This window comes from Bolinopsis microptera, chromosome 2 (assembly GCF_026151205.1).
Source record: "Bolinopsis microptera isolate Bmic1 chromosome 2, MBARI_Bmic_1.0, whole genome shotgun sequence".
Classification (NCBI taxonomy): Eukaryota; Metazoa; Ctenophora; class Tentaculata; order Lobata; family Bolinopsidae; genus Bolinopsis; species Bolinopsis microptera.
The window spans coordinates 10,972,368-10,984,563 of NC_087073.1; the positions used below are offsets into that span (position 1 = coordinate 10,972,368).

Consider the following 12,196-nt stretch of genomic DNA (forward strand, 5'->3'; position numbering starts at 1 on the left):
CGACGGTACTATATTATGACAGTACTATATTATGACGGTACTATATTACGACGGTACTATATTACGACGGTACTATATTATGACGGTACTATATTATGACGGTACTATATTACGACGGTACTATATTACGACGGTACTATATTACGACGGTACTATATTACGACGGTACTCGGGTACTATATTATGACGGTACTATATTATTACAGTACTATATTATGACGGTACTATATTATGACGGTACTATATTACGACGGTACTATATTATGACGGTACTATATTATGACGGTACTATATTACGACGGTACTATATTACGACGGTACTATATTACGACGGTACTATATTACGACGGTACTCGGGTACTATATTATGACGGTACTATATTATTACAGTACTATATTATGACGGTACTATATTATGACGGTACTATATTACGACGGTACTATATTATGACAGTACTATATTATGACGGTACTATATTACAACAGTACTATATTACGACGGTACTATATTATGACAGTACTATATTATGACGGTACTATATTACGACGGTACTATATTACGACGGTACTATATTATGACGGTACTATATTATGACGGTACTATACTATGACGGTACTATATTATGACGGTACTATATTACGACGGTACTATATTACGACGGTACTCGGGTACTATATTATGACGGTACTATATTACGACGGTACTATATTACGACGGTACTATATTATGACGGTACTATGTTGCGACAGGACTATGATATTAATATTACGACAGTTCTTAACCTTAACAGCCAACCTATTGAAATATTTTTATTTGTGTATCTTTAAATTGATTGTAATTTAATCATGTATATCAAGAACATTTGAACGCGTTAGTGCCGAGTAATTGATCCAATGTCAACAGACTGGATTAATTTTTAGGTTTTACAAAATTATATAGTTGCTATAATTGTTTTAATGTTTAATAAAATGTCAATTGTCATTTGCAGGTCAATTCAGTTCTCTATAAAACAAAGCTAAACAAGAAGAAAAGGAGTACTAAACAGCTTAAGGTTATTATAAAAACTATATTTTACTTTTTTATCGTTAATGGTAACTAACTGTGTGAAAACTGATAAGTACCTATTTGACTTAAAAAGATTTAATGCTCTATTGTTCATTTTGAACATGACCACTGGACAAATAACTAAAAAATTTCAGGATCATTTCACCTACACGTGAGATTGTCAAGAAACAAGCTGGTTTTATTCTCAAGCAGCTCAAAAATCTGTTCTGAACACAAGGTAAACCAACTATAAGACATTACCTAGTCTCCTTATATTTTAGCATTTTATTTAAAATCTGGGGGGGGGGGGGGGGGGGGGGGCAACCATATTAAAGTATATCCCCGGGTCAAAATCGGAAAAAATCCTACATTTTAATATACTTCAATATACCTACAATTAGAAGATTTATATTCTTCGTTAAGATTTACATGATGAACTATATTTTTCACTCAGATTCGCAAGATAAGCCTGTTTTAGGACTAGTACATGAATTTCCATCCAGATTGGTCAAAAATTGGCTGAGCTATGAGCTTAAAAAAATATGCCCATATTTGGGCATACGCTTTTGCCCAAATTCGCTTTTGCCCAAATTCGATAAAATTTCAATATTATTTTAATGAGACTAACTCTATGTGAAAGATATAACTCAGTGTTTGTTGAATATAGTGGATACTAAGTAAAAAGACCTCCATGAACAAAATTGGGAAAATTGCACATAATATCTCGGTTCGGAATACTAGCCAAAATGACTTCATTAAAATTGAAATAACTCCATCAGTTTTCAATATTTTTTCAAGAAATTTTTGGAATCGATTAAGAATTGCATTTCAAGCTTATTTTGGGCAACAATTTTTGATGTAGGCCTCCAAGGAGATAGGGATATATTAAAGTATATTGTAGATATATTAAAGTATATTAAAGTATATCCCCGGGTCAAAATCGGGAAAAATCCTACATTTCAATATACTTTAATATGGTTGCCCCCCCCCCCCCTCCCCCAAAATCTTCATAAAATTCATGTTTATATAGGGCAAATGCTGAAAACGAAAAAATGATTTACCAAATACTGGCGAGGTATCGGCGAAAAAGTGCCTCAATCACGTGATATGAATTAGTAAAAGCCGATATGACCATATAAAGATATAATAAGGAAGTTGGTTTAATTTTCCGTTAGAATTAAGGTATTAGCATATGCTTCGGTTAGAGATTGGGTTGGCATCAGTGTCATGTAGATATCATGTAGGGGTTTCGCTGAGCTTCCATTTGTTTGACAATTCAAATTCCGGTTTGCCTCAGCGTAATGAGAGCCGAAGAAAACGCTCGTTCTGGCAATCAATGCTGTCGTTCATTTCATAGTAAGGGTCTGCGTTCAGGTTAAGGGTGTAAAAATGAATCGTGTTCTGAATAAGGATTGACCCGTGAAGTGTTTCAAGTGGTTATGCACGATAACAGAATCAGCACGACCGTTTTTAAGACACCAGCGCTGATGAGGACTACATCAGATTGTTCTATTTAGGCTTGATGTTGCACTAAGTCTTTTATTTTGTGTTCGATAGACTCGGCCTGGCTCAACTGCCTTATACTTATAGAGCGAAAAACTATCTGTCCATTCCTATAACTCATCTTATATAGTTAAACCTCATATACATACTGTTATCAATCTACCTTTTTAATTGTTCGTATTGCGTCCAAAAATACACCTACTCAGATCAATTTCATACCCAAAGGGCCTTTACACAAGAATTTTCTTAAAATTTGGGCGAGCGATTTAGTAGGACTAGGAGCGATTGATTCGTGATAAAAGGGACAGTTACAATATTCCGTATTATTACGACCTGTTTCTGACCGTACATTTTCTTGTATGATTTTATCTTTAAAAGTTTAAAGTTTCTTTTCGAGTATGACTATGAGTGTTGTGCCTTATAACCTGCCTACCTAGCTCATAGGCTTCTTCCAACCTGTACAGTGTACACCCGCTAGCTAAAAGTTTTTTTCGAGGAAATTGAAAATCTATTATGTTACATAGTTTTTTGTTATCATCTATGATCTAGGCTCTAGCTCCGTAACATAAATTGTATGGATTTTTATTTGCCAATGATGACAAAGGTTTAAGTATTGTCTAATCGATACTTGTTACTGCATCAAAAAACATCAATCACAACCAAAGTTATGGATAGTCATAGCGTAATTGTAATGTGAGCTAGTTAGCTAGTTATGACGCACTTATGAGGCAGGTTATAAAGCACTGCGACGCGCGTTGCTAACCTGTGTTGTATACTGTGGTTGCTCGCGCACGTGCAATCTCTTGATGTTGCTACGCAACGACGTAGTTAACCTTTAACTCTTTAAATTATCAGTGTTTTTTCAAGTTTAAAATATTATATACTTATAGATATACCAAAGTTCTAAATAACAGATAGTGTAAACACAACGCTGTTATCTAATCTTTCTTTAAAAGAAGAGAATTATAAATGTTGCATTCTGTGCCAATTTGCTCTGTCAAAGCAATATTCTTAAGATGATTAATAAATTACGACAACTTAAGTCGCGCTTTATCGACGAGAAAAAACGCTTGGGCCTCCGGCGTCCAATTTATGTCCGCTCAAACAAAATCGATAAGATAGCTCAGTTTTACGCCCACAACTTCTCATAACTTAGGTTACCGTTAATATGATCGATATTTTTGATGTGGTGAAATACTTAAAACTTTGTTGTCATTGTCAAATAAGGTCAAATAACATCCATACTTTCTACAGTGCTGAACAAGATGAAGAGAAATTAAAACATAACTGATTTTAAATATCTCGAGTAAAGCTGTCGACTAGCGCATTTCTAATTCTAATCTAATGTGAAAACTTTTTATAATACATTTCAGTCGAAGATAAGAACAGTCTGATAAGAATAGACAATCCAGAGCAAGAACCAGGTAAGATGATTACTATAAATAGTAAACTTGGTACAAAAGAGGAAATATCTTCTCTCGCTACCAAACTTCGCTCAGTTCCTGATGATAAGAACGACACAGTATGCCCAGATGTGGTAAAGAAGCTGAAACAAACTGAGTTTTACAGTGTGGTTGTTGATTTGTATAAGAGTAATGAGGAGTTGCAATTTAGGAGGGATGCAACTTTCTTATTGAGAAGGGTCGGATACTACGGTGATAAGGAAGATTTAAAGGAGCTAGTTCATAGAGGTATAGTGAGGCTCATCCTTACAGACTGTGTTTACTCAACAGATGCAGATCTCATAACAAACGTAGTGACAGTCTTAAGAGATGTATGTTCCAAACATAACAGGGTTCTTTTGTCAGACATTGCCGAGGAGGGTCTTTATGATAAAGTGATATACCTGCTGGAGACCTGGAAAAGTAACGATGTTATAGCTGGAGAATACTTTCCATGATCAACACGATATGTTCTTATGAGATGTCACTAGGTGAAGATATTGTTTCATTAAACCAGCCTAGATTGGTTGATATACTGAGAAATAAACATCAACTTCTTAGAGAAATAATAAGTTCGGACACAAGCTGTAAAGTAACTGCTGCGATACTGTTATTCAAATACCTGGGCAGTATTGAGGAAAGTGAGCTATTACAACTGTTAATACCACCGACAAATGAAATGTTCACTGAGGGCGGGATTGTAAAGCTAGCTAGTAACATAGAAGCGATACCTGGTGAAGAAGAAGAATTTGAAAAACAAGTAATCAGAGAGGTTGTTTCAGCTGACTTTATCAGCAAGTTTAGTGAACAGTACGACAGTAATACTGAGGAGGTGTATCGTAGAAACCTGACATATGTGATGAAAAGAGTAGCTTATCTAGGAGATACAGCTGTAAGAAGCTCACTGGTTAAAAGTGGTGTAATGAAACATTTAATAACAACATGTGAACTTTGCACTGACAGTGAGGTTATGTGCAATATATCAGCTACTCTAAGTAGTGTTGTATACGATAACGGTGATATCTCACATGTAGACCACCTTGTTGAGGAGGGAGTTCTAACCCTTATATCTAAACTACTACAGAAGTGGAGTAAAGATGACACTGTGATGGTTAGGTTACTTGAACTTTACAGAACATTACCTGTAATAGGGAGGATATCAGTGAGTTAATAGCTAACAGTACAGAGTACGGAGATATACCTCTACTCCTACAAGGGTTATTAGAAACAGCTTCCAGTGACAGTGTTATTGTGCAGACTATTGAAGGTGATCAGGAATTTAGTAGTGGGGACTGATGTACTTCACACAGTGTTTCTACACGCAAGCTTCTTTACCACAGCTTTCCGACACCTGCAATCAACTACACTAAACAGTGATAGTAAGCAGTACCTGCTGTGTGGTATCATATGTACATTAGCAAACAAGAATACTGATAAAATGAAAGATCTTCTGATTCCTTACTCTCAACCACTGAAAGAATTAGCCAAGACGGGGAGTGATAGTGTGTTAAGTGTAAATGCTGCGATACTGTTAAATAAATACCTGGACAGTATTGAGGAAAGTGAGCTATTACAACTGTTAATACCACCGACAAATGAAATGTTCACTGAGGGAGGTATTGTAAAGCTAGCTAGTAACATAAAAGCGATACCTGATGAAGAAGAAGAATTTGGAAAACAAGTAATCAGAGAGGTTGTTTCAGCTGACTTTATCAGCAAGTTTATTGAACAGTACGACAGTAATACCGAGGAGGTGTATCGTAGAAACCTGACATATGTGCTGAGAAGAGTAGCTTGTCTAGGAGATAAAGCTGTAATAAGCTCACTGGTTAAAAGTGGTGTAATAAAACATTTAATAACAACATGTGAACATTGCACTGACAGTGAGGTTATGTGCAATATATCAGTTACTCTACAGAACATTGCATACGATAACGGTGATCTCTCACATGTTGACCACCTTGTTGAGGAGGGAGTTCTAACCCTTATATCTAAACTACTACAGAAGTGGAGTGAAGATGACACTGTGATGGTTAGGTTACTTGTAACTTTACAGTACATTACCTGTAATAGGAAAGATATCAAGGAGTTAATAGCTAACAGTACAGAGTACGGAAATATACCTCTACTCCTACAAGAGTTATTAGAAACAGCTTCCAGTGACAGTGTTATTGTGGAGACTATTGATGTGATCAGGAATTTAGTAGTGGGGACTGATGTACTTCACACAGTGTTTCTACACGCAAGCTTCTTTACCACAGCTTTCCGACACCTGCAATCAACTACACTAAACAGTGATAGTAAGCAGTACCTACTGTGTGGTATAATATGTACATTAGCAAACAAGAATACTGATAAAATGAAAGATCTTCTGATTCCTTACTCTCAACCACTGAAAGAATTTGCCAAGACGGGGAGTGATAGTGTGTTAAGTGTAAATGCTGCGATACTGTTAAATAAATACCTGGGCAGTATTGAGGAAAGTGAGCTATTACAACTGTTAATACCGCCGACAAATGAAATGTTCACTGAGGGCGGTATTGTAAAGTTAGCTAGTAACATAAAAGCGATACCTGATGAAGAAGAAGAATTTGAAAAACAAGTAATCAGAGAGGTTGTTTCAGCTGACTTTATCAGCAAGTTTAGTGAACAGTACGACAGTAATACTGAGGAGGTGTATCGTAGAAACCTGACATATGTGATAAGTAGAGTAGCTTATCTAGGAGATAAAGCTGTAATAAGCTCACTGGTTAAAAGTGGTGTAATGAAACATTTAATAACAACATGTGAACTTTGCACTGACAGTGAGGTTATGTGCAATATATCAGCTACTCTAAGTAGTTTGCATACGATAAAGGTGATTTCTCACATGTTGACCACCTTGTTGAGGAGGGAGTTCTAACCCTTATATCTAAACTACTACAGAAGTGGAGTAAGATGACACTGTGATGGTTAAGTTACTTGGAACTTTACAGAACATTACCTGTAATAGGGAGGATATCAGTGAGTTAATAGCTAACAGTACAGAGTACGGAGATATACCCGAACTAGTGACAAATATTTTTCAAACAAGCAGTAATGTTGAGGTACTGGAGAGCACTATTGATTGTATTTACAACATGTTACAAGGGAGCATGGCTTTACATGAGCACTTCTCCAACAAACAACTCATAGACACGTGTATCTCCCGGATCAGATCTGATGTGTTATCTTCTGAGTACAAAATCAAGATATTACGGATTATTGTCACCAGGCTCACATGCAACCACCCTGCTAAAGTTGCTGCATTGTTAGTTCCACACACACATTCTTTGAAGGAAATCGCCGAGTTAGACACTGACAGTAAGTTATCTAGACTTGCTGCACAGTTGATAAATACGTACTTAAGTTGTGGAGAAAAGCGACATAAATGTGTTTTGGTCAACACACTGTTTATATTAAATATCTTGAAATTTTTTGCTCTATATATTGTAGACATTGTTTTAGACATTAAAGTAGGGATAAACTCTGTTAATGATGCTACTTTGAGCACACGGTATGAGGGTTATTGTTTACTTTTATTTAGTATTTTACCTTTGATTTATCTAAATTATCAATCTGTTTTACGGTATTACATTCAATGCTGGAGCAGGGTAACTGTCGATCCTGTGATATCTCTACAGGGATCAAACAGAGGACGAATAATGAAGTTATTTTTCCCTTGGAGGTTTGACAGTGTAAAACACACTATCTTGAACATTTTAACAGTATTACAGCTGCATCCCCTTATAACAGCTTTTGAGCTGGTGTTTCATCGGAGTAAAACGCTGGATACAATCATAAGTAATAAATTTCATTTTGGAAGACTCTCCACTCAAGAGAAGATCCTAGAGAATGTGCCCTGCACTCTTATCAAGGGTATAATTTTGTATAAATTTATCGACAACAACAAAAGTAATGTTGATTTTAGTTTGGGATCAGATGAATATGTTACCCTATTTTCAACTGTATATGGTATACTAACACTCTGCTATAAAGTAGCAAGTTTTGAAGAGTTGTGCAGGAGTGCAGACAATTCTCCTGGAGCCCTCACGACATGTCAGAAACTAGTGTCGTTCATAGGAGTATTGCTCTCACTTAATTCACGACTCATCATGTGCCTTGTTCTATTCAGCGTGATGCGTGATAATGGAACTATGTGGATTTTTACCATCAGTGTATTTCTTCACATATTGTTATCTTCTGTTACTCACTTACTATCTCATCACGAGTGGCAGTCTCCTTATGACTTTTCGATGGTAAAAAGAAAATTTGTGATAAAGGATTTTATTCTGAGAGAAGGCGGAAACAAAAACAGTAAACTTGTAGTGATTGGACGCTGCGCACTAGTGTTCTGTCTATCATGGAGTGAATCCTTTATAGTGAGCCTCCGACATCCTATAGATCTGGTGTCAGGACATTTTCCAAGCACTTATCATTTGAGATCAAGACGACAGTTTTTCTTGATTTATGTGTTTCACCTGTTAGAAGTGATAACCGTCACGGTTTTAGCAAACACTCTCAACTCTAAACGATGGATAATGGATTTGGGGTATGTATCGCTGGCACTATTTCTCATATCTGGTGCAATGTATATGCTGTACTTAACAGTTCTTAATCCAGACAAGACATCTAAATTATTGTCGGTTTCAATCAACCCCAGGTTGAAGCAGTTTGGATATAAATCCCAGGTGACCACAAGCACTCGATTTTGTCATGTAACTGAAAAAGCAACAAAGATAAACAGCACAAAAGTCTACTCGTCCAATCAGTATAATTACAGACTCCAAGTTCTAGATCCCTGTTATGACTGCATGTTGGGTAGGGAACACACAGATAAAGATAAACCTGTTAGTCAGAGCAAATGCTGCTCACGATCAAGTTTTCTGAAGAAACTTAGAAACTGCTTTACTCGACCATTTAATAGCACTTACAGGAGACTCTCGCCCTCAATTAGTGATGCTGAGAATCTTGCTGAGAATCTTCAGTTGCGTCGTAAGGACGTGGATTTGCTCATTACTAAAGTGAGAAAGTACGACAATATTCATCTTCATCTGTTAGATTTATTTCCTGGTATTGAGAACATTGACCCCAATCTTATCTCGAGGTGTAGAGCGATTGGTTCAAATGTGTTCCGCAGTATTGAAGATATCAGGGACGATGAGTTGAGTCCTAATCTCGTACCAGCGTGCAACAAACTGAAAGTTAGAATAGAAAACAAGTACACTGATGCGACTGAAGGTGACATTCTCAATGATGAGCTGGTTGAACAGATCAGTAACCTCTGCGAAGAATACTTTTCCTTAAAAGAGCAGCAATGGGAAAATAAGGTTCTTGCCTGGTGTGAAACAGCTCCCACTGAGATTCTTACTAAATACCGCTTCAAAAAATGGGGTTCAGCTCAATGTATAAAGGATATTGAGAAGTGGATAACAGAAAAAGAAAGACTCGCAGTATACTTGAACCCTTGTAATAATAACGCATCATACCTTCCTGACACTACTATAGTGCTGTACGATGAGAAACACTCTAATTTCCACATCAACGGGGTTAAAACACCCTCAAAACACGGCTGGGTAACCAGAAAAGTTGCAGAACTGAGGAACTGTTACCATAGAAACAGGAGGAATTCTTCATCAGGACAAACAAAGTATCAGCCTGTCGGACAAGATATTGTTGCCATAGAAACAGGACAAGATATTGTTGCCATAGAAACAGGACAAGATATTGTTAATTCAGCAGTTTAGTTTGTCAGTTTATACGATGTTTGAAGTTTGTTGTTAATGTGGTATTACTATTCTGGTACAATGTGGTCCGCCTTCTCCATTCTAACTAGATATTTACAAATAAGTATTTAGAAACTTACATAATGCCATATTTTCTGTCTTATATTCAATAACCACACTTTGAAGTGATATTGTGTAATCCATTAGAAATGATATTACTTTATCTCAGTAGTTAATGATACCGATATAATTTTATTAGAAATGATGTTACTTTATTGATAATGATATTACTTTATAAGCACTTATATTACTTTATTAGCACTTATATTACTTTATTAGTAATAAAGTAACATCATTACTACATTATTGGTGTGCAGCAGTTTTAATTTATAATATGAACAGTGAATATCTCAGATGTACCCAGTACCCAAAAATAATCCCGCGTGCAAATGAACATTATTATGTTAATAACATTATTATGTTACATAACAATGTAACATTGATTACATTATTATGTTAATAACATTATTATGTTAATTACATTATTATGTTAATTACCCCTCTTGATAATGTATCTGGCTAGATGTTAAGACACGTGACTGAGATTGGTAATGCTGGAAGCTGATTGGTTAATCAATGACTCAATCTGTTTACCGCGTCTATATCTCTCCCAAGAGTGTTACCATGGTAACGCTACCATATAAGGTAATATTATGGTGGTATCCAGATCTCAGAGTTGAGTCTGCTTTTATTTGGATCTATCGGCAACTTATTTCCCTTTTTGTCGATATGATATATCTATAATACTATGAACATACCAATTATTTTGGTTAATTTGACCTGGGTACAACGCTTGCACCTTCTGAAATTCATCCATCTATCCATCGATAGAAATCAAACTTATCTCTATAAATTTACCTTACGTTTGTTATGTCGCTTTTCTCCACGATTCTAATGTATTTACCAATTGTATGTTCGTGATATGAGTGAACAGTGAATGTTACTGCTTTATTGTTGGTGTATACTGTGTATATTCAGTTGAATACTACTACTTTTCTAACTGTATCTGAGCATATGTTACAGACTCGTTATTTATACGTTTTACTTGTGTTTGATTACTGAGTTTGTCTGAATAATGCCCCCCCCCCCTGAAAATTATCTTTTAAAACTTCAGTTTTAATCAGTGTTCAATTGTAAAGATCTTTCTAATTTCTAATATACATTATACTGCAGTATAGTCAATAGTTTTATTATTTTATTCTAACAGTGAAATCATTTAACAATATGTGATATGTCTAGAAGATCAGATGATATCAGATACAAGACAGAGATCAGATCTGATCAACTAAAACAGCGTTTCTGCACGTGCGAAGAAATATCTGGTGAAGTGGTAAGTTAAAAAGGTGCAAAATGATTTTTGTGAGATTAATTCTTTAAATCTACTTTTTAATAACCATCTGATTGTGTCTTATATTAAACATGTATTAATGAATTTCAATTCAAATATTGATCTCCTTAGTGACTGGGTAATGTATACACTACTTGTTGCAGTGTTAGCAATACTTCTGGGTAATGTATACACTACTTGTTGCAGTGTTAGCACTACTTCTGGGTAATGTATACACTACTTGTTGCAGTGTTAGCATTACTTCTGGGTAATGTATACACTACTTGTTGCAGTGTTAGCATTACTTCTGGGTAATGTATACACTACTTGTTGCAGTGTTAGCATTACTTCTGGGTAATGTATACACTACTTGTTGCAGTGTTAGCACTACTTCTGGGTAATGTATACACTACTTGTTGCAGTGTTAGCATTACTTCTGGGTAATGTATACACTACTTGTTGCAGTGTTAGCATTACTTCTGGGTAATGTATACACTACTTGTTGCAGTGTTAGCATTACTTCTGGGTAAGTAATGTATACACTACTTGTTGCAGTGTTAGCATTACTTCTGGGTAATGTATACACTACTTGTTGCAGTGTTAGCATTACTTCTGGGTAATGTATACACTACTTGTTGCAGTGTTAGCACTACTTCTGGGTAATGTATACACTACTTGTTGCAGTGTTAGCATTACTTCTGGGTAATGTATACACTACTTGTTGCAGTGTTAGCATTACTTCTGGGTAATGTATACACTACTTGTTGCAGTGTTAGCATTACTTCTGGGTAATGTATACACTACTTGTTGCAGTGTTAGCACTACTTCTGGGTAATGTATACACTACTTGTTGCAGTGTTAGCACTACTTCTGGGTAATGTATACACTACTTGTTGCAGTGTTAGCACTACTTCTGGGTAATGTATACACTACTTGTTGCAGTGTTAGCACTACTTCTGGGTAATGTATACACTACTTGTTGCAGTGTTAGCACTACTTCTGGGTAATGTATACACTACTTGTTGCAGTATTAGCATTACTTCTAGGTAATGTATACACTACTTGTTGCAGTGTT

At 35.8% G+C, this 12,196-nt stretch overlaps 1 protein-coding gene across 2 annotated transcripts; it reads left to right on the top strand.

Annotated features, from left to right (window-relative positions):
* Window positions 1-838: 838 nt before the first annotated feature.
* LOC134826502 (uncharacterized) lies at window positions 839-10,849 on the top strand. 2 transcript variants are annotated; one of them, XM_063838886.1, is made up of 3 exons: window positions 839-1,052; window positions 1,201-1,283; window positions 3,922-10,849. In XM_063838886.1, the coding sequence occupies exon 3, from the start codon at window positions 5,429-5,431 to the stop codon at window positions 6,890-6,892; it is 1,464 nt and encodes a 487-aa protein (XP_063694956.1). In that variant the 5' UTR covers window positions 839-1,052; window positions 1,201-1,283; window positions 3,922-5,428; the 3' UTR covers window positions 6,893-10,849. The 2 variants fall into 2 exon arrangements, with proteins under 2 accessions (XP_063694956.1, XP_063694955.1); XM_063838885.1 differs by having other exon boundaries at window positions 981-1,052.
* The last annotated feature ends 1,347 nt before the right edge of the window (window positions 10,850-12,196 follow it).